At 40.6% G+C, this 24,267-nt stretch overlaps 1 protein-coding gene across 1 annotated transcript in view; it reads right to left on the bottom strand.

Moving 5' to 3' along the window:
- Positions 1–11,709, bottom strand: part of FAM184B (family with sequence similarity 184 member B) — a 126,677-nt gene extending 114,968 nt beyond the window's left edge. Inside the window, exon 1 of the mRNA XM_046656022.1 lies at positions 11,246–11,709. Coding sequence (XP_046511978.1) covers positions 11,246–11,392 — 147 coding nt within the window. The 5' untranslated portion in view covers positions 11,393–11,709. The remainder of the gene's footprint in view (positions 1–11,245) is intronic.
- Between the last annotated feature and the right edge of the window lie 12,558 nt (positions 11,710–24,267).

Genomic DNA, 24,267 nt, shown 5'->3' with positions numbered 1-24,267 from the left:
TGACTTGATAATTTCTAAAACTGATGCTCGAGTTGAGATATCTTTTCTGAGCTCCAGCTCTACTGTCTCAGTCAGGGACTGCCCACAATAATGCCGCATAACAAACTACCCCAAAACTCAATGACTTACAACAAGAAGCATTTATTCTCAAGTAGGTTAACTGTGGTTGAGCTGATCCAGGCTGAGCTTAGCTGAGTGGATCTGCCTTGCGTTTCAGGTTTCATATCATCTGGGCTTAGCTCTAGGCTGTGAGCTGGATTCAGGTCTGCGCTCTTAGGGCCAGGCTGCAGGGGCAGTGGCCATTTGGCACGTGCTTTTCTCATGGTGATCACCGAACCGCACAAGCACATTTAAGGCTTCTGCCTGTGTTCACATCCTCTAGCATTCCATAGACCAAAGCAAGTCTCAAGGAGAAGCCCATCACCAATGGGATGAGGAAGTAATCTCTGCTCATGGGATGGGGTAGGGAGTAGGGGTGAGTGACTCTTTGCTGAACAATAATGCAAACATCAAAACTAGCAAAACTATATAACCCATTGGCTACAAGACATCTCCCTCTTGAATGTCTCACAAACTCTTTAAATTCTCCATATTGTTTGCTGAGAACCTGGCACTCTGCCAACTCTCTCCTGTACAGTTGAGTCTTCTCATATCTTACATATCCTACAAGGAGAGGATCTTGCTGAATTTGGACAGAACACCTACTTCTAATTGCCAACACTCCTGAAATCGGAATCATCCACCTTTTAGAACTCCTCACTGCCCTGGCCCACACAGCTGAACAGATCTCCCACCGCAGACATGTGCCAATTCACTCCTGTGTCATCTGTGCTTTTTGGACACTGCATCCCCAGCTACTCTCAATGAGATGTTCATTTCCCAGCTCCCATTTGTTCAGCAGTAGTTCTTTCCCTGCCTGTCAACCAGCTACCCAGGGCCCATCATGCCCTGGGCTCCAGCTTGCCTAAGTCAGAGGAGAAGACTGGACACAGGACAGTCCTTTTGAACACTCACCTCCTACACTGGAAACAAGCTTCTCTATATCAGCTCTTCTCTGGGGAATGCACTTCAAGGACTCAACTATGAGCTACCTCTCCTGGAACTGATATTAGGACCCACCAAAGGGGAGAGAAGTCAGTGAATGAGTTACTGATTAGCTTTTGCTTTCCTGAGGCCTGGTTTAGATTACATTCAGAGTGGGCGCATGTGCGTACACACAAATATAACCCTATACTCAGTTCTAATCTCCTCCCCCATGTTTATTTAGGCTGTCACCAGACAATTTGATAGCCTTGCTCAGGACAAATGGGCCCTGCTCCAGGGGAATGAGGACAGGAATAGCAAGTCTGGACAGAAGCACTTTGGCAGCGTGAAGAGGAAAAGCTTCGCAAGATGAATGTTGCCAGTATTGCCAGCTCTGCCTGCTGTATTAATTTCTCCCTTAAAAGAAAGCTGACCCATTTTTTCCAGCCCACAGCCCTAATGGACTCTTATTCAGAGGCCATCCTTCTCCCACATAAAGAGCTGTATTGTGTTTAATGATAAGCCTTTTAATGGAATTTGCTATTTCTGGGTCTCTGGGAAAATGCCATTAATGAGCTCGCAAGTGCAAGGAAAAGCAGATGTTCGAGGGGCATGCTTCTCAAGGGCAGACTACCCTGGAAGAAAAGCAAACAAAAACCAGAAACAGGTGCTTTTTCACTTTCTTAAAACTGGTTTGGCTTAACCAAAACTATGATCTAGACAAACTTGTCTTCAAAATGCAACTATGTCATTCCTCATGCCACCTGCCTCCAACATCCTATCTGTGTGTTGCTTACTCTGCTATCACCCATGAATGCTTTTGTAATCCTAATCATAACAAAATCACCGGCAGAGTGCAAAACTAGACCCAGACATGTGGGTAAACTATGCAGGCTAACATCTGTCACTCCTTCAAACCCGTAATTGGTTGATGCCTATTTAAGAGACTGAACACAACATGAGGGGAAGGATGGAAGAGAACTGCTGAGGGAGATTAATCTTTCTTTTACTGCCTGGAGCAATTCAGCTCTGGCCCCAAACCTGCATATTTACTCAGCAAAACAGAAGCCTGGTGGTTAAGCAGCGGTGCCCTTCTTCACTAAGCAGTTTATTGCTCATCTCATTCCTCCACAAAGCCCTTTCAAGTCGCACCTCCAACTGGGAACGGCTGTTGAAGCACATGCAATACTTCTCTTAAGGGGGCTTCTGCCATTTTGGCATCCCTTGGCACATCCTGTGATGTGCTGGCACCCAGCAACGTGTTAGCATCTCTTATAGATGAGAGTTTGCTAGAGCACCCACCCTTTAATATGTCTCCTGCTGGTACCCTCTATGTCCTGGCACTAATGGAGGTACTAAAGATATATAAAAAAGGTATAAGATGAAGTCTTTGTCCTCAAAGTTTTAACAGTGCAGAGTAATCCAACTCACATTATTGAATATTATCAAAAGCAGGGCACTATGCTAGAAGCTGTTGGATGCTCAAAGTGAGGAAGGCAAAAGAGAGAGCCCTCATCACCCTAAAGGCTTCCTCAAACTGTGGTCTGTAGCATCACCTGAGCTTGTTTAAAATACAGATTCTAAAGCCTCACCCTTGACCAATTGAATGAGAAATGCTGCAGGTGGGCCCACTGGTGTTTAACACTAATGTTTGAGCAGCACTGGCCTAAAGAGCTTCTAGAGAGGCAGAGGAAATAAGGCAAACACACAGTCTCTCTGCTACCAGATGGGGTAAGCCCAGGGCCAGGTGACAGACGAGGACCTATCATATAGACCAGAGGCCAAGGACCTGTTGCAGTGGTTTCAGAGTCAGGCTGAAGGTAGTCACCAGAGGAGTTTTAAAAATGCATAGTTGCCTGAGCCCCATCCAAAGGTTTCAATTCACTGGTCTGAATTTTTGTTAAAAAAACGCTCCCTAGTTGATTCTGACAGTTATCAGAGGAAGCACCTCAGTAGGGGTCCGAGAGCGAAGAATCCTTCGGTGATGGTGAAGAGGATACTGTGAAAGAAAGCCAGGGGATTCGTTTCCTGTGGCTGCCATGACAAATCACACATTTTTATTCTCTCTCAGTCCTGGAGGTCAGAAGTTCAAAATCAAGGTGACTGCAGGACCATAGTCCCTCCTGAGGGTCGAGGGAGAATCTGTTCTTCACCTCTTCCAGCTTCTGGTGGCTCCAGGTGTTCCGTGGCTTGTGGCAGCCTAACTCCAGTCTCTGCCTCCATATTCACATGGCCTTCACCTCTACTGTATCTTCTCATTTTCTGTCTCAAATCTCCCTCTGCCTTTCTCTAATAAGGACACTTGTCATCGGATTCAGGGCCCACTCAGATAATACAAGACTACCTTATTTCAATATGCTTAACTTAATCTGCAAAGACCCTTTTTCAGAATAAGGTAGCATTCACAGGTTCCAGGCATTTGATATCTTTTAGGGGGACATTTTTTGGTTTACCACAGTTGCTATCAAGAGAAGATAGCATCTGCCAACCGCACAATTAGCACGAAGTAGTAAAAGACTGAACCATCTCATTTTTAACAAAATGAGAAACTGAAGTTCAAGGGGTAAAGCTATTATGGTAACTGTTCAGGATTCAGTAGGCGGGGCCACATCCCCTCAGGGAAATTTCACCCCCCATTCTGCCTCAGAAGGCTGGGAGCAATACTATTCCTGATGATGACATCAAAGCTTCACAAGTAGGTTTTCAAGGTTTGTGTTCTGAAGGTTCCACAGCTAAGAAAAAGGTTTCCTTAAGAGTACTAACACAACCAGTAAAAATTATGTTGGAGAGCTCAAGACTTCTTAGTGAAGAGGAAAAAACCCAGGTAACACAGTAGTTACGTTTAGCTCTATTTTTAAAAATTATATGTCACTCTGGCTGCTGTGCGGAGAAAGGATGGGAGGAAGGCTGGGGACAAGTTCAGAGACCAGAATGCATATGCAAAAGTGGAGGATCTTAGTGGGGTTCAAGACCCCCCAACTCAAGGCGTACTTCATACTGTTTTACAGCAAAAAGGTTTCTGTGAGATAGCTGTCTTTACACGATGAATCACAGCGTTAGGTTAAAAGATGCCAACAGACAGGGCTTGTTAAAACAGATCTGCAGTTTTCAAATCTAGCATCCTAAAGCAAACTGGTGTAGAACCGCTTAAGCATCTGTCCCCAAGCAAGCTCATGCAAGCAGGAGGGGATTGTCAGAGAAGCTAAGGCAGTCAGTGGGTGCAATAAAACTTCCACACCTCAAGCCGTGCAAACACAGAGCTCGAGCGGCAGCCTGTTGCTGAGGACTCCTGTGGCAACAGGCAGCCCTCCTGCTGCTGTAGGACACTGCTCTGGTCTCTCAGTCCCAGGAAAGGGCTGGGTTTGTTCCTGTTGCTGGTTTAGACGACTGGGCAGCAGTCTTCTTCTGCAGTTCCTCCAATTCAGGAAGGGAAGCGAAACTAACATCTATCATCTAGCTGGGCCCAGCCATGTAAGGATCGGGAGGAAGAGCATTCCCAGCTTAACCCCAAAATTGTTCGTTAGCTTTCCAGGTGTCTTCATGTTTATTCTCATTTAATTTTCATTTGTATTTATTGGTATAAATAAGAGTAAGAAGTATCCCTCTAGAAATAAACCACGTTTAAATTCATTTAAAAGATAACTTTGAGTAGAAATTATAATTCTTTTTTCTTAATATTTCTGACTTTATACTCAGGACCTATTCTCCATAACAACAACCCCTACCCCATCCCCACACACATCCAACAACATTGTCTCTGCTAACGTGCCTTAATAGACCTTGGTAAGGTTCTGGGACATGGGGAGACAGTTCCCTTGGTCTGGTTGTGCTACTGTGCTGGAAGTGGTGACTTTGACCTCCAGAACTTCCCGTGGAAGGATCAAAGGATCTACAGATAAGTACTACACAGCCATTTAAAGGTTCCCCAGTCTCAGGTTAAGATGTGTTCCCAAATTTCAGAATTAGTTTTTACTACAACACTTCACCAAATTCCTCAAAATTGGACTTATCCTAAGATCTGTATGCTGGATCTTTAGCAAAGCCCAATAAACAAAATCCTCTTCCCCACTGAACTAACTGAAATACAAGACCAAGGTGTAACGCTGTTTTGAGACCAAAATATCACATTACCAATAAGATTAATATCAGAGAGTGTGGCTTATACCACCGGCAAGCTGCGTTCCTGCTATCTACCCACCGAGTCACACGCTGGGCCAGGGCAGTTCTTCCTCCAAGCACGGCACCTACCCCTCTGCAGGCAGAGCAGAATGTTCGCTTCTATGAGCAGGTCACTCCAGGAGAAAGAAGGGAGGAAGAGGAAAGAGCTCTGCAGGCCCAGTTCCTGCTCTCACCCTCACTAATTAGAGATACATTTCCCCTTGCATGGGAAAAAGCAGTAAAGATGATCAAGAGAGGTTAACGGAAACATAAAGATGACCTGGGGAAGAAAGATCATCCAGCACACACACCCATCACTGGGTTCTGGATGTTCTGCTTCTGGCAATACATACTAATGTGACATTGGGCAAGAATGCTGATCCTCTCCTGAGTTTCAAATTTTCCCTCTCTCAATTAGAGACGGTGTCCCTCTCCTTGCCATGCAGAAGTGCTGTGCACACAAAGGACAAGTAAGTATTTCAAAGGCTTTGCAAGAACACAAACACTAAGGAATCATAAGGTATTACTGACGTGTAGAAGTTGCAGGCACTTGCTTCACCCTTAACTTTTGCAGGGTCTTCCCACAGACTGGCTAAGATCCTTTCCAAAGAGTGACTGAGAGGGTCCTGCAGGGTTATTTTACTCCTTGTACTTTTAGCTTGGCAGCTTCTGGCACTAAGAGGATGGCTCATTGCCTCCTGGGTACTTTTCCTCTAATTGCTCCAGATGAGAGGTAGTGCTGTGGGTATACGGTCACCATGCTTGTGGTCTGGGTTCTCAAGAGTCAGCCTTCAGTTAAAGGGATGGTTCATGGAGAGGGAACACACACTTTTCCTCTCATTTTCTTGTTCTAATTAAAAGGGTCTTCATTAAAATCTGCATTTGCAGCCAGACATTCTATCTGTCCTTGAAAGTTGGAATTGGGGAATCCCTGGGTCTGAGGGATGCCAACTCTTCTGGGTGCGAGGAAGAGGACTGCTGCAAGAGGAAAATCAGCTGGAGATTGCTGGGAGGCTGCAAAAGCAGAGAGAGGCCGGACAGGCCCAGGGACAGGACAGGCCCAGGCACAGCACTGGACAAACCTGCCTGATGCTCTAATCAGCTTCCCAAAGGCTTTAATGGGGAATGGCCTCGTAACCTCCCGGTGGTTCAAAGAACCCCTCTGTGCCCACTTTACTGTTTAAACCTGAGTTGCTCTCACCTGGTGGTTCTCAATCCTTCAAGAACATTAGGAGTTTTTGAGGGGCTTTGAGAACAGAGCAAAGCCTGTCACCTCTCTCTCCTCTTCTTCTAAGATGCTTTTTGTTTGTTTTTAACTTTGTATTTGGAAATAATTTCAAACTTAGGAAAAAACTGCCAGAAAAAGAACAGTACAAAGAACGTCCATATAACCTTTACCCAGATTCACCTATTCTTAACATTTTTGCCCCATTTCTTTTACCATTTGCTCTCTTTCTATATTTTGTTTTCTCTATTTTATTTATAAAATGAAGTGCTTTGACAGTAAAATATCATACTTCCTTCCTTAAAATTAAGACATATTTCAATGTGCATTTCCTCAGACTAAGGATAATTTCTTGCATAGCCACAGTATAGTTGTCAACTCCAGTAAACTTAACAGCGACACAAATACTTTTATCTTCTCTATCATCATATTCAATCTGTCAATGGACCCAACCATCTCCTTACAGCATTTTTTCTCTCCAGTGTAGGATCTGGTCCAGGATCACGCATTACAGTTAGTTGTCGTCTCACTGGTGTGCTTTTAAAAGCTCTCAGGTGGTTTGAATGTGCATCCTGGACTTTGGGCCACTGTGTCAATGAATATTTATTTACTACACTAACACATGTTGAGTGTCTGCCAGGTGCAAAGCATTGTAAATAAATTAAGGAATTTGTTTTAAGGGACAGACTATATAAAAATCAACTATCATATCAGATGGATAAATATCGTGAAAGAAATATTAACCAGATCTGTGGGAGGAAACTTTAATTAAATTTAACAAGCTTACTGAGGGTCTATTATGTGCCAGGCATTGCATGAACGTCTGCAGAAAAAGGTAAATAATAAAAAAATATACCTAAAACATTAATAATTAATTAACACATGATTAATTATAAAAGTGAAGTTTTTCAAAGATTTTTCTTGGGGGAAAAGAGACTGAAAAGTAGGACTCAACTCTTAGAGATGAAGACATTTCAGGAGAGGAATCATCGGGAGGCAAATGAGAGAGGGAGGTGTGTGCAAGTGGAGTGAGGAAGAACTGGACTTCACCGTGATTTCAGAAATGGGGGCATGGGGTTGTACCAGATTTTCCTGGAAAAGTAGGCTGGGAAAAGGAAGATGGCACAGTCACTTGGGAAAGTAGTTTAGCAGTTTCTTAAAAGTTAAACATGAAGTTACCATACAACCCAATAATTCCACTCCTGGGTATCTACCCAAGAGTAATGAAAATTTGTATCTACACAAACACTTGCACAGAAATGTAATGTTTGTAGCAGCATTATTCATAACAGCCCCAAAGTGGAAACAACCCAAATGTCTATCAATTGGTGAATGGATAATCAGAATGTGGGATAGCTATACAATGGGATACTAGGGAGCAATAAAAAGGAATGAATGAATGATACACGCTACAACACGAATGGACCTCAAAAACATTTGCTAAGACTTAGCAACTAAGTGAAAAAAACCAGATAGAAATTCCACATACTATATCATTTCATTGATGTGGAATGTCCGGAAAAGACAAATATATACTGACAGAAAGTAGATCAATGGTTGCCTGGCAATGAGGTGGGAACAGGGACTGACTACAAATGGGTGCAAAGGACAGATTTCTTCGGGGTGATAGAAGTGTCTTAAAACTGGATTGTGGTTATGGTGCAACAACTCTCCAAGTTTACTAAAAAGTGTTGAATTGTACACTGAAACAGGTGGATTTTATGATATGTAAGTTACAATTCAACAAAGCAGTAAAAATTAAGAAGTTATCAAAATTAGACAGAAAGGAAATAAGAACAGCAATCTTAGAAATAAAAAATATAATTATTGACATTCTAAAACTTAATAGATGAGAAAAACTGTGGACTGGACAAATTATTTACAGGATTGACAAACAGGAAGACAGGATTACGAAATTCACCAGGATGCAACACAGAGACAAAAATTTTTTTAAATAGTGTTTCAAGACATAAATGGAGAGGCTTCCTCACTCACCTGATGACAGTTCCAGAGAACAGAATGGAGCCAATGGCAGAGAAACAATATTTGATTACGAAATTATTGATATTGAATTAGAATTAGAGCACACGAGTCCTCAATAGAAAGTACACTAACATCTAGAGAGTTCTGGTGAAATTGCTGAACATCAAAATAAACAAACAAACACAAATCTTAAAAGCTATCAGGAGAAAAGGCAGATTATCTGCGAAAGAATGAAAATTAGACTGGCAGTAGAATTTTTACCAGCAACAACTGTACCAGAAGATGATGGAACACTAGCGTCATCTGTGCCAAGGGAAAAGAACTGTTCAATAGGATTTTAAACCCAAATAAATGATCATCCAACAGTGAGGGCAAAATAAAGACATTTTCAAATATACAAAGAATTCCCTCCCCCACCGAGACCCCTACAGAAAGAACTGTTAAAAGATGAACTTCAGCCAGAAGAAAACGAAACCAAAGGGAAGGCTTTGGAGTCAAGAAAAAAATAGCGAGTAGAAGGAATGGTGAAATGCCAGTACATTTAATTAACTCTTTTAATTTAAAAGAACAATTTTTAAATTAAAAACTTAAAAATCTATAGACAATGATGACAAGATGGGAAAGCGGAGAGCTGTTAAATGCGTAAAATACGCAAAGCTCTTTTGGAGGAAATAAGAATTACACGATAACTTCATTAGAAAAAATTATAGCTAAATATGATGTTGAAAACGAAAAGACAATTATGAGAAAAACAGAAATAAAGACTAAAGGCCTCAAACCATCAGTGGAAAATGAGGGAATAGAGAGCATTTTACTAATCCAATAGAAGGCAAGGATGGAGAAAAAGGAAGAATGAAAAAGGATGGTAAATAAAAAACACAATATGATAGAAGAATAAGCCCAAATACATTAGAAATCACAATAAATGCACGTGAATTAAATTCACTTGTCAGAGATACAACTAAAATAAAACTTACAAAAGATTAAATATAAAGAGATGGAAAATATGTAACATACAAACAGTAGCCAAAGGAAAGGTGGCACATCAATATAAACAATGTCTAACAATCAATTAGCATGAAAAATGGTAAAAAGAGGCACTACATAATAAGAATCAACTGAGATTTCTAATGCAGAATATACTTTGAGAAACGCTGCCAACTACGTGCTAGGGATCATGTCTGCCTTCTTCACTGTTGTATCTTCAGTATTTGGCACATAATAGGTGTGTCATAAATATTAATGAGTGGAATGATTACCACATTATATTGAAATGATCTGTTTATGTGTCTGCCATACACAGAGCCAGGGGTCCTGTCTTACTCAGTTTTATGCCATCAATAGACAGCACAGTGCCTGGCACATAGTAGGCACTCCATAAACTGAAACTGAACTCAGGGTTCATCTCTTATATAAAATCTCTCCTAACTGTTCTTACTCATAACGACTCATGCTTCGTCTCTACTTCTATAACACTCATAATTTGAAATACCCAATGTAGCAGCTGATTATGTAGCAGTCTTTAGTTTTCTCTCCAACCTTGTTTCTCCAAAAATATTTTAGATTCTTTGAATATAATGTCTTATATTACGCCTAGCGACTGAAATCAATACTTTTTTGGATCTATGTCACTATTTAGATGAATGTAGATTAGCTCAGTGGTGACAGAAGCACATGCCAAGGCCTGCAAGGAGTATTTCCATTCCCTTTTTCCCATCCTTAACTAAAGAGATCCCTGTTTGGAGACAGGCTTATGTTTAAAGAACGTGGAGAAGTTAATAGGAAGGGCTGGAGAAGGAAGCTAGAGTCCAGTGCCAAGGCTCTGTGCTCTCTTCCTTCTGGCAAAATAGGGAGGAAAATGCCTGTGATCCTACAAAAAAATGGGTATGGGGAATGGGAGGGCAATAGGAGGGAGAGTGAGGGAAGAGAGCACGTCCCATATGGTACTGGACAGAACCCGCACCTCACCTCCACTGGCAGGCGTGGTATCAGGAGTTTGTTATGAGACCAAAAGGAAATTCCAAGCCAAATTCACCCACTGGGAATTCTGTATAGAAGACAGAGACGGGTGTTGCTTCCCATCTACACACAAGGCACCAGAGGGGAGCCTAGGACAAGGAGCTCCTAATCGGGAAGCCGCAGAGGGATAACAAGGGCAGGGTGGCATCTTCTCGCTGGTCTTCATAAGCAAGATGCGGAGGTTCCACCAGGGGCGTGGGATGAGAGAGGGAGATGTGCTGGCTGACGTCCCAAGGTCCTCTGTAATCCCATAATTACATGGTGAATCCTGCACTTCCCTATTTATGCTCCTACACACGTCTGCAACCAGTTTGATAGGAAGTCCCCAGGGCTGCCTTCCAGGTTTAGTACGTGCCACGCAAGCTGCTGGCACTCAACAAATGACTCAAATATTTGTTGAATGAAGGAATAAATGAATCAAGTGTTTAAATAGAGCCCACATGACCTCCCAGGCTGGGAGTACGCGATGAATGAAATCACAACATTCCAGGGAGGATCACTGGAGCAGAGCCGGCGAAGGAAAACACACTCACACAAACACACCCCAGAACTGATTCAACTCCATTCACACTCCCACCCTGGGAGTACAGACCACCTGCTCAGCGCGCAGGCTGGAGGAGTTTCCTTGGCAAGGATCCTCTCTCTCAACTGTTTTAGGATGGTGCCTCCAGAAGGTCAAATCACCAAGATTTAGGATCGCTGCCCTTCCCGGCTGGCCTCTGAGACAAAGTTTCAGCCTGGATTCGGCCTGGGCTTCTCCTAGGCGCGTCCGCACTCCCTCCCCGGCCCGGAGCTTCCCGGGCGCGCAGCTGGCCGGCCGGCAGCGCCTCACCTTACCTTGGTGAGCTGAGCGATCTTCTTGCACATTTTCACGTGCATCTCAGGATCGCAGTCCATTCTCCAGCCCGCGCCACCGCGGGCATCAGCTTTGGAGCCCGAGCAAGTCCCGGGCGCGTGAATTTTGCTGTTGAGGGCAGAAGCCATCGCTAAAACGCGTCCAGCGCTCAAGGGCTCTCGCTCGAGTTCTCGCTGCCCACGGTGTGCACGTGAGTGCGCGCGGCCGTGTGAGCGTGTGGGCTGTCTCGGGAGAGGCGGCACTGCAGTCCCGCTGCCCGCACCGCCGCGTGGCCCCTGCTTCCCCGAGGTGTCCGCCTCCTGGCCTCCGCGCGCCCACCCTCCCTCCTCCGGCGCTCGCTCGTTGGTTCGCGGCTCTGCGGGCACCCGCACCCTGCGGCGAGGCGCCGAGGACCCGCACGTGCTGCTCGCGATTTGCGCGCCGCGTTCCGGCTCGTGCGGGTTTCGCCCGCAATGGTAAAGCTTCCGCTACGTGGAGCCGTTGGCCTTGGAGAGGTTTGCGCTGGCTGGGCGCGGTGTTTCGGACACGTGTGTGGCGCCAGGCTCCGGACTCAGGGGCGACGGACCCTGCCCGTGTTGGGCATCCCAGGCCGAGGAGGAAGAAACAGCCTCGGCCTCGGGCAGCTGGGGCGCGCGGTCTGGGGAGGGGGGCCCCTGGTGATGTACTTCGGGGCGAGCGGGTGGCGACGAACCGGGCACCTTGACCGCCGCACTCAGCCGGAGGCTCTGGAGCTTTGGAGCTCGGCGCTGAGGGCGAGATGCCAAGAGAAGGGCAGGGAGGTGAGAGCGAGTCGCGGGGACGCGAGGAGCTGCGGGGACTGGGGCGCACAGTGTGAGCCCCCACCGGGGCTGCAAATTGGATCACCCTTTCCCCCATTTTGGGGAGGAGCCCGGACGTTGCGGGAGGATTGCCAGAGATCACGGAACAAAGGGAAAAAGCCAAAGGGGCGGCCGAGGACCTGGTGACCGAAATCTGGGACGGGAAAGCGCGGAACGCGTAGTGCGGGAAGCAGTAGAGCGGTACTAGCGCAGAGAAAAAGTCATCAGAGAGGTAGAAAGGATGGTGGCGGGTGTGGGGAAGGAGGAAGCGAAGAGGAATGGAGAAGCCGAAAGTCTAAGTAAACCGAGCCCCGTGAAAGTGAAGTGAATCGTACATGTCCACCCTCCTGGCCACCAGCCGACTGGTTCCAGAATCCTGACAAATCTTTGGATTATGAGCTTATCTTTTTAGTTTGTCTGGTGAGTGGAGACGTTGGCAGGCCAAATTTCTATGTGGCTTGCTTTCTCTGGTTTCCAACAGTGGGCTTTTAGGAAAGTGATAGCACCTTGATCAGGTTTTCCCGAAGTGTGAGTAACAGCGTCATCATAAAAAGTAATTTGCACGGTTAAATATATTTTTTTTACAAACTGCATTATATCAAGAATTTTAATAATCTTATATATATGTATACTTTTTTTTTTGAGGAAGATTAACCCTAAGCTAACATCCGTGCCCATCTTCCTCTACTTTATATGTGGGACGCCTGCCACAGCATGGCTTAACAAGCGATGTGTAGGTTCACCCAGGGGATCCACGAAGCAGCAGACCCCAGCTCACCCAAGTGGAAGCGGGAACTTAACTGCTTTGCCACCAGGCCCGCCCAAGTGTTGTAATAATCTTGATAAATAAAGCAAGCAAGCTTCAGAGGGTCTCAGAAATCATAATCTCATCCCTCCACACTGCAGGTAACAATACCCAATTTTATAGATGAGGAAATAGATCCAGAAAATTTGTACCGAGTCAGGCAATTAAAAGCAACAGAGTTGTGTCTGAAGCTGAAATATTCCTATTCTAAATTCCTTACTTTCGCTGCAGTCCATTACACTACATAATAGCAAACCTGGGTTTTGGGTTCCTAGTTTATCATTTTAGGTGACTGCTAAATTACTGTTAATATTTTGAGAAGGTTCTTCTAGACATCGCTCTGTACACACCTAGAAGATGTTATGTACATATGTGTATTTTTAAAACATAAATGGAATACTATAATAATGTTTTTGAACTCTATTCAGTCAATATCCAATGGACATCTTTTTTTCTTGTCAATAAAGATCTACATTCCCATTTTTAACAGCTGGTATACCATTATATACAATAATAACATTTACTTTATCCTCTATTGAACAATTCTTTTAGTTTTTTGTATTTTAATCAAAATGTTTCACATATGTTTATAATGTATGTTTGCTGTATTACAAGAATGTTCAATTCTGTTCTAAAGGACAGGAAAAACAAAAATGAAATATGAAACTCATGTGCCATAGATTTCTTAAGATGTGTTAAGTACACATAGTATACTGTAAGCCATGATAAAGATAGAATGGAATATATGTAAAAAGGATAGAACAAATAAGAGTGTTACTAACAGATAGAAAAAAGATGGAAAGGCTAAGTTGTAAGGTAAAGATGATGCCACTTTTAGGCCAACAGCTACATCATCCCCAAAATTCATTGTTGACACACATTCTGGCCTCATGTATGTTCTGCCCCAGAATCACCGATGAAACACATGGCTCTCCAGCAGACCATTAACCAGGCAAACTTGCCCTTGCACATTTCTGAGAGCAAGCATGTATTGGCTCTAGGAACCCTCTATCTGCTGAGCCCCCTTGCTCAATTTCAACTGTGGTCCTGAGAACTGACCTATCAGAGGTGAAGGCTGGTGCAGCAGACAGGACATAACAACACAGCGTCACACAGGATTCAGGTAATGTGGTCCCCCTACCTCCCTGGTACCGTATTCTAAATGTCTTAACCTTCAGTATACTTTCCAACTGACTTCTATTTAAAAGTGATTCAATAAACCATGTGATTTGAGCATCTTAATTTGGGCTGTAAAGTTTCCTGTCCATGACATCTGGGATAGCCTGCCTAGTAATGTATTTGGACGTTACCGTTGCATCAAGATAACTTCCTACACGACATGGTACATGGCTCTTTGCACAGTTGTGCAGGTATTTCCATAGGAATAAATCTTAGAATAAACCAGTTTCAAGGAGTAAGCAGATTTTGAATGTTGATATATTTTACTATACTGTTCTCCAGAAATCATTCCAGTTTATACTCTCATTAATAGTGCACAAAAATGCATGTTTACTCATACCCTTGCCAAAACTAGCTGCTAATGATCTTCAAATATCTTTCACTTTAGTAGTGGAAGAGTGTCTCCCTCTATACCATTTGTTTGATTACTAGGGTTGCTCGAACACCTTTCCACAAATTGGTGAGTTGCTGGAATTAAACCTTTTGTGCATTGTTTTTGCCTGGCTTTCTACTTTATGTTGAAATAACTTTCTAGGCCCAACGTGAAGCTGCTCCTGCCTGGGGTTCCACATCAGCAAACGGAAACTTAGATAGCCTTTGTCGCTGTAAATGCTCCACTTGACCAGAAATGCAGTATATCCAGTCAGCCAACCCCCAAATGCCAAGCCAGCTCTGGGCTCTGTCCTTATTTCCTTGTCCCTTCTCACTCCAAACAAGGTTGACTATGTGCCCCAGCCAATCAGATATTTTCTATTTTTCTCTTCTGTGTTCTTTATTTTTTGCCCTATAAAAGCTTCCTGCCTTCCACCTCATTTTGCAGTTCTCTGAATGGAGACTGTCCACTTCATGAAGTGTTAAAGTTTGTTTGTATCACCGAAATGGTCATCTTTAATCTTTTTTAAACACATTACAAGATCTTTCTTTGTAGGGGCTTCTAGCACTTTGCCTGTCACATATTGCAAACATTTCCCTCAGCTAGTTATTTATTTTAGCTTTCTTATTCTCTATGAATATTTTGAATTTTTATGTAGGCAAATCTATTGATCTTTTCTCTTGCATTTTCTAGCTTTTGCATCATGCTTAGAAAGGCTGTCCCCATCTTAGATTAGTTTCTCCTAGCACTTTTCTGGTTTCATTTTTTTTTTTTTAATGTTTACATTTTTGATCTAGCTGGGATTTATGTTGAGATATGGAGTGAGGTTGGAATTCAGGCTTATGTTTTTCCAGGGGGCTAAGCAGTTGTCCCAAGACATATTGAATAATTCATATTTACCACACTGATAGCTAAGTGCTGCCTTAGCTGATTTCATCAGTAGAAATTTACGAAGGTAATCTTTTAGCCATTGCTTAATAATTTTCTTTCCTAGTCAGGTAAGTAGCATGGGTAACTCTCTTGTTACTGTTACTACTGATATACATCTATCACTCATCTAAAAGCAAGATCACGTTCTTGAGAGTTTCACTTAAGCCCTTTACCTGGAAGGCTATTTTCCCTACTCTGCCTTATTCGTACTCAATTTCCAGACTAGTTTGCATGTTCCCAAAATAGGCTCTCATGGCTTTGCATTTCTGTGTAGCGCCTATGTCATACTTTATTTTTAAGAGCTAAAGTTTTCTGTCAAGTATCCTTTTTTTGAGTGAAGAAGGCAAAAAATGAACACAGCTTAAACTGGCACTATGCCTTCATTGTAATCCTAATACACATTAACTAGTAGCAGGGTTTCATTAAAGGTGGCTTGGTATCAGGTCTCCCATCTCATCTCCATGGGGGGAAAATAAAAACAAAAACCCCTTGTCACAAAATGGCAACATCTGCCCTGAGATTACAGTATATCAATGTAACACCACGGAACATGACATTTTGGAATAAAATGTCTTGTGGCAAAATTATAGCCATATTATATTAAATATTAATGTGATCACCATGAGCTCCGCAAGTTGTTTTGGAAACAGTTTGTGGGCAGTGTGAGCCTAGGAACTCTAGCATTGATAGTCATTTTTTCATATTTCCACTTTAAAATTCTGTTAGTGGTGTGTTAGGTGTGAAACACAGGAATAAAAGAAGAGTTGAGTACATGGGCTAAGAACAGTTAATGGCACACGTAGTCTTTCCAATACCTGAAACATTTAACAACCAGTTTGCAAAGTATGATTGACTTTGCCTTGGAGTAAACAGGCAGGAAGTGAATCTGGCTGCTCAATACTGTTGCCTTTCTAATCTTTTTCTAGAGTTCAAAGGTAACTAAACAATAGAACTCTCCAACACTCAAAAAAGGAATGGACCTGAAGCTTTTTAAATTCTCTTAACGTAGCAGTAGAGTCCTCATTACTCAATGGAAACTCAAATGTTTTTAACTGAATTAAGTATTGGTAATACAGCTGACCTATGGTTGAATATTACAACATAGCTGTTTCTCAATTTACCTTTCTGTGATTGACCGCTGCTTTTTTTTTTTAATCATCTGTGATGTCTCTGCAATACTAATCCAAGTATCATCCAGAGTATTTATAAGAAGTTAGAACTTCTCAAATTTTGGTAAACATAAAAATTATCAGAAGCCTGATAAAAATGAATACTTAGTCTCCCCACATCAGACATTTTGATTTGTAGGTCTGGGTAAGGCATTTTAAACAGTCACGTCAGTGATGCTGTTGTGGATGGTACCAGACACCGCACTGAGAATTGCTTTAGGGGCACAAACAAGCCTTGTGGGTTGGCTCTGTCCTCCTGCTTTATAATGTCCTTCTCTCATCCTCTCTTCTATTCAAATCCTGTCAGACTTCACATCTCAACTCAAATCACACTTGGGAGGCAGCCCTGACCTGACTCCTCCGGAGATGCTCTCTCCGAGCTCCCATAGCACTTAGTATTAGTTAGCAGCAGACATCTCCCAATTTGACTCAGCAGCCCATCAACAGAAACATTTTGAGCAAATATTCCCAATAATGTACTTTTTAACCTACAAATCAGTATTGTACTGTGCTAATATTTTAGAGACACTACAAAATGTACACAAAAGAGAAAGTTAACTGATGAATTAAAGAAAAGACATAATTTTTGGTTAATCTGACAAAAATTTTGGAATATATTATTAATATATGATGATGCAGTATTATGGTTTTTTTTGTTGTTGTTGTTGAGGAAGACTTGCCTTGAGCTAACATCTGTGCCAATCTTCCTCTATTTCATATGTGGGTCATCACCACAGCATGGCTGCTGACAAGTGTAGGTCCACACCTGGGAACCAAACCCAGGCTGCCTAAGCAGAGTGCCCCGAACTTAACTACTAGGCCATGGGGCCGGCCCCCATATAGCATTTTAAATGAAGCAATATAATTGAATGTGCTTCAACATTTAAAAAAATCTTGATCTATCATTTTCGGACATTGTGATTCAGAGGTCTAGTTCTAAGTTCAGTTTATTTCAACCCTGATTTTAATGGCTATTATAACTGAAAACCTTTGAAACTCCATAGGCTCAAGGGAAGGATATCATTAAGGATACTCACTAAATTATGCTATCAATTTTGCAATGCCTCTCACCAATTTGCATAAAGGATTTTGTTGCAATTTTGCTAAAATTCAGTAAAGAAATCTTCCCTGATACCCGTCAATTCTCACAAGCTAATAATAAAATGTTGCATTTTAAAAAACATATTTTTAAATAGGGAACTGATATGGTACAATATTCAAAAGTGAAAAAGTGAAGTCTCCCTCTCATCTCTGTTTCTAATCACCGGTTCCACTCCTGTGGAACAAATTCTATTCCTATTATGAGCATATAAAGTATGTATATTATTTTCTGACCCATTTTACGCCTCCTACCATACTGAATGAGGAAAGACATGGTTTCCCTACAGCATATCCCCTCCACATTCCTCAGCCTTATTTGATCAGAATTCCAATAGTAGCCACTTAATGTTATAACTATGCAAATGTGGTTCATGGGCCAGAGAGAGCTCAAACTTACTCCTACTTTCTTATACTGCCCCCTCCCCTCCCCTCATTTTTTAGTCACTAACTGTTACGAATGCATTCAAATTTGTGTTGGCCTCAATATTCAGCAAGAATCTGCTCTTAGGCATTAGCTAGCCTGGCCCTTTGGGAGGCTGAATAGCTGACTGTCTCCTTAATATCATTTTTGGCAACCTTGAAATTGTACCAGATCAATGATAATGGTTCTGTTTTCAGACAAACATCATACATTCAGATTAACAATGTCTGCAATATTAAAAAGGCAAGCATATTAGATATGGTAATGCTAATTGCTAAAATAAACCCCACATATTCCAGTAGCTTAACAGAACAAGTTTAATTTTTTTGCTCACATTCAAGTCCGAGTTACTGGTCTTTGGATCCCTTCCTGTCTAAGATGAATCAATCATTGGCTCTTTCCACCTGTGCTCCACCATCCCCTAGGACCTCGTACTCTGCATTCAGCCAGCAAAAGGCAAAAAAGAACATAGAGAAGGTATACCCATTTCTATAATACTTTGGCTTGGAAGTGACCCACCAATTCTGTAGTCATTCCATTGGCAAGAATGGATTACAGGCACTGCCAAAGATATAGGGGGTCTGGGAAATATAATTCCTGACTGGGTAGCAATTTCTCGAAAGAACTCTACACTATGAAAAGGGGAGCACGCAATTTGATGAACATATAATTATCTACTGCAAATAATTCAGACATTGTTAATATCTGAATATTCACCTTTAAATAAAGATAAGCACTGGGATATAAATTGAAGTGAAAAATCTCACTTTAATGTAAGCTCCACGAAGGCAGGAATTTTTGTGTTTTGGTGATTGCTGAAGTCCTAGTGCTTAGAATAGTTCTTGGCACTCTCTAGGTGCTCAATAAGTATTTGTTGAATGACTGAATGAATGTGCTTTATGTGTTGAAATTCTATTAACAGGCCAAAATACTAATGTCTATGTGTTACAAAAGTAAAGTGCTGAAAATAATTGTGAAAACTATTAGTTCAGGTACAGAAATAGATACTGAGAACTTTATGGTAGGATAATAATAGGGAAACAAATGGATAATAGGAATATCAGGCTACATATCGTCTAGAAGAATAGCTTAAATGTATAAAAATATTTTAAATAACAGTACATGGCAGAATAATAGATTCAATTATTTATAATTGGTATACTACCACTCAAAATTTTAAACAAAGAACTGTATTAGATTTTTAGTTATTTTATGCCATTTAGATAATTAATTTTCAAGAAAAAGTCCAATTTGGGAATTCTTCAGTCTTTTGAGGATAACTTAAAAACAGAATGTCAACTTTCCTACCGCAAATTTCACAAAAAGGACAAACTCCAAAAACATATAAACCACATCTATGATAAGTCACCTTTATCTGGATAAAATAAAGAATATAAACAGTGTGAAGAAAAGGAGAAGTACTAGGGAAAAATGAGATAACTAAAATATTCTATTCTGTTCTATTCTCGGCAATCAAATTTGAAAGTAGTTGTAATAAGAATACTTTAATAAAGACAACTCCTCTTCTACATCATATCATAGACAAAATTAATTTGAGATGGATCACAGACTTAAATGTGAAAGCTAACACTATTAGGTTTCTAAAAAAAGAAAAACAACATAGAAGAATATCTTCGTAACATTCAGGTTGGCAAAGATTTGTTAAACTATACTATAATAGGAAAAAAATGATAAAATGGATTTTATCAAAATTAAAAACTTCTACTCATTAAAATACACTAAGAAGCAAAAAGGCAAGGCATAGACTGACAAATAATAGTTATATCTGAAAAACAACTTGCATAGAGTCTATAAAGAACTTCTACATATCAATAAGAAAAAGATAACATAATTTACAAGTGGGCAAAGACTTAAAGGAGCACCTTTGAAAGAGGTATCTGAATGGCCAAGAAACATATGTCAAGGTGCTCAATATTGCTAATCATGGAAATGTAAATTAAAGCCACCATGAGACAGCATTACACAACACCAGAATGGGTAAAATTAGAGACTAACAATAACAAGTGTTTGTAAAGATGTGGAGCAACTGAAACCTTCATACATTGCTGGTGGGAGTATAAAATGATACAATCACCTTGGAAAGTGTTTGGCAGTTTTACTATAACTAAACATACACCTACCCTACGACACAGCAATTCAGCTCCTAGGTATATAACAGGAGGAATGAGTGCACATACCCACAAAAAACACAGGTATAAGAATGTTTATTGCAGCTTTATTTGCAATAGACAAAAATTGGAAAGAACTCAAATGCTGTCAACAAGTGAATGGATAATTGAATTATGGCATATGCATACTATGGAATAGTCTATGATAACAAAGAAAATGAACTGATACATGCAAACACCTGGATGAACTGCACATATTACATTGATGAAAGAAGCCAAGCATGAGACGATCCATACTGCATGATACCATTCACGTGAAGTTGAGAACAAGCAAAACTAATTGACCTTCAGAAGAGAAGAGTGGTTATTTCTAGGGGAGGTATAGACTGGGAAAGGGTGCTAGGAAATCAGAAATTTTTTTGTACTTTAACTTGAGTGTATACATCTTGATATGAGTATATATGTATGCAAAAGATCATCAAGTACACCTATGATTAGTGCATTTCATGTATTTTACTCTATGTATGTCATCCCTTACTTGAAAAAAAGAGTGATGGACAAATTGGCCTGACATGGTTTACTCAATAGATTTGATAACAGAGAAAAAACATACCACCATACATAATTATTTGCAATTAAATCAAAATTTATTCTGAGATTATATAATATTAATATAAACAAAGTATAAAAAGAAACTCAACCGTAACTCATAGGAAAAAAATCTGAAGCATCATATGGAAATATATTATGGACCTGTCACTGGATAAAACTGTATCTTGATAGCAAAACCAGTATTGAAGATGAAAAACAATATGAAATTTCAAAATATTATTTTTAAAGTAGATGATTCCTTATGCTTTTGACTCTACCAAGGCTAAAATTTAAGTGAAAAGCTTGTTGAGATTACTGCTATAGACTATGCATGTTATTGAATAATATTTTTTCTGAAAAAATCTGCAGTGCACATCTTATTGAAACTGAGCATCTACTGCAGTTATGGAGTATAATGCCTGAAGGATCAATCTAATTGCTGGCAATACTACAATCTTACTAGATTTTTAACATCAAACTTCTAAAATCTGACTACTAAAATTGTAACAAAATAATTACATTTTAAGAGATAAAATTTCAGATTTTTGTGATACAAGGAAACTTATCTAAGAATGTATATTTCATGTACTTCTAATTGCTTCATTTTATCATTAACCTAGTTTCCCATGTACTTGTCTTTTTCCTTTTCCCTAATGTCCCAACATCTGTCTCATTCCTTTCTACATTTTCCATGTACTCAAATGCTTTGTTCCAAGTTTCCTAGAAATCTACTTCCTGAAACCCCCATCCTACTTACTTGACACAGTAGTCATCCTGGGACTTACTTTCATTGCATTCCTTTGTGAGATCTTATGTTTTCAGGATACCAAGCCTTCTTATTTAGATTACTCCTTTGTTTTGGTGTAGCACATCCTCCAGTAGCCTCCTAAGAAAGGGTACATGGTAAGATAAAATTTTGAGACCACGAAAGTCGAAACTTTATTTTAGCCCCATACTTGATTGGGTTGTCTGGGTACAGAATTCTAGTTTGGAAATAATTTTTCCTCTTGAATTTGAAGACTCGGCTTTCATAGTCTTCTAGCATCCAGTGCTGCTACTGAGAAGTCTAAATGCCATTCTTGGAAACATCTTTTTTATGTAACCCTTGTTTTTCCCCTTTGTAAACTTTCAGGATCTTCTTTAACTTTGACATCCTGAAATATCATGATCTACTTCTGTGTGTTTTTTAATTCATTGTACCAGTCACTCAATGGATCCTTTTAATTTAAAGACTCATGTCCTACATTTTTGGGAAAAGTTCTTTAATTTCATATTCTCTCCTCATCTTCTTTCTCTGTTCTCTCATTTTGGAGCTATTAACCAGATGTTGCATCCCATTTGATCTTCTAATTTTCTTTTTAGTTCTTTCCTATTTTCCTTCTCTACATTTTTGTTTTACTTTCTGAAATTTCTTCAACTTATCTCCCAACACATCTATTGAAGGTTTAACTTTGGTTCTCCTATTTTTCCAATATTCTTATTTTTTGATTGTTCATATTTTTATAGCATCCTGTTCTTATTTCATGGATGGAATATATTCTCCTATGTTTCTGAGAATATTGTAGCTTCTTTGGGGAGTTTTATGTTCCCTGCATTATTTCCAATTTTTTTCAGGTTCTTTTGTTTTGGTCTTCATCGTTCATTGATGAAGGTTATCAGATGTCTAGTGATCTTTGGCTATCAGTTTATGTGATTTCAAGTGACTGAAAGCAGGGCTTGTGGACTCTGAGTTTCACTGTAAAAAATACTCAGGTGGCAGGCTATTTTTTCAAAATTTTCATCTTTCTGGATGTGGTAGGCAGGGCTGGGTATAAGCCTGGCTGCCAGATTCTGTAGCTGGGTGGACAAGGTGCTTGAAGGCTCCTAATGTTCAGAGTACTGCCATTCTCCCAATCTTCCTGTTTTCAGTATAGCACCTCACTACCACCACTCTCCTCCACATCCCAGTTCTAAGTCTACCTCAGACTTTGGTTCAATTTCTCCAGAAAACAAACCTCTACTCTTTGGCTAGAAAAAGGTATAGTCATCTGGCTACAAACGGAGGGCAAAAATAAACTTTCAAATAATCCTCTTGTTTTCAACTTTGCTCCTCACCCTCACCTTTCAGGGTAACTTGTGCTTCAAGTCTTTGAGTCTTTTGGGTGTTTTGGAAGGAAAAGATAGGTGTTCCAAATTTGTGGACCTTTTCTGTGATGAAGAATGGCTGCTAGAACTGTTACCTATCAAGTATCAAAAAAATAAATAAATAAATAAAAGTAATACACTCAATCTTTCCCTTCATGGCAAAGGAGAGTGAGAAGTAACTTAAAACACACAAAACAACGAACCTAAACTACTTATTATTAAGAAAGCATTTAAAAAATTTGTATGTCTGGAAATGTTTTAATGGTTATATGATTATTTTAGCCAAATACAATGTGTCTCCTATAAAAACTCTCATTTCTGCAACTGGGCTTCCTCCTCCACCTCTCAACAACAGCTCTAACCTCGGGTCAACTACGTGTTAGCCTTCTTCTCCCCCCGTAAATATTTGGAGGTAAGAAAACAACACGTAATATAAAGAACCGGACTGTTCCCTGGGAAGAACAACATGACTACGACCCAAGCTTAATCAGTGCTACTATAAGGCTGCAAGATGAAACATGGCAAGCCAGTTAAATCTGAATTTCAGATAGATGATCACTTCTTTCTGGTATAAGTATGTCCCATATTTCACTGTTTATCTGAAATTCAGATTTACTTTGGCATCCTGTATTTTTATCTGCTAAATCTCACAACCCAATTACATTTAAAGAAACAGCACGTCATAACTAGAAAGACCAACATAAAAAAATTAGGTTTAAAGAAGGAAACTGGGATCTGGACCAAAGCATTCAAGCCACTGGCAAAGTCTACATAACTACCAAGCAGGTAGCCAGGCACCAATACCATATAACCCACTTTGTGATAAGTCCCCATGGAATGCATCGACTGTGGCCAACATTAATGCTTTCAATTAATATAGGAATTCAGTTTCTCCAGGTAGTGGGTGGCCCCTTATTTGTGTCACCATAGCTCTGCCACTCTATCAAGTCATTCTGGTTGCTCAGGGTGCAATCATAAAGCCAATCTAGGGTCTTTTTTGATGGAAGATGGCTATAGCCTTGGACTATTCCAATTGTTTGGGTATCTCCCAAAGGAAGATGCCCCTACTGGACCACTGCCTAATTAATACATTGTAAAACACTAGTTGATAGATTGGAGTGTCAAGTCCCACAGTTGACACTATGGATGGAAGGGTAGTATTAAGCATGGGCTTAGCAGTTAACCTAAACATATTAAGTTCCCCCAAATAAGACATTACCAGCTCCTCAATTTACAAACTGCAACATTTATTCCAAAACTGTTTCATATGGTTTCTGTTGAAGTCTAATTTGACACCACACACCAGCTTGGTTTCTATGTATACTAGGAACTCAGTTTTAATCTTGTTAAACTGACCAGGATC

This window comes from Equus quagga, chromosome 3 (genome assembly GCF_021613505.1).
Source record: "Equus quagga isolate Etosha38 chromosome 3, UCLA_HA_Equagga_1.0, whole genome shotgun sequence".
NCBI classification, from domain to species: Eukaryota; Metazoa; Chordata; class Mammalia; order Perissodactyla; family Equidae; genus Equus; species Equus quagga.
Note: the sequence above shows the minus strand (reverse complement) of the source record. Positions and strands in the feature narration are given on the sequence as shown.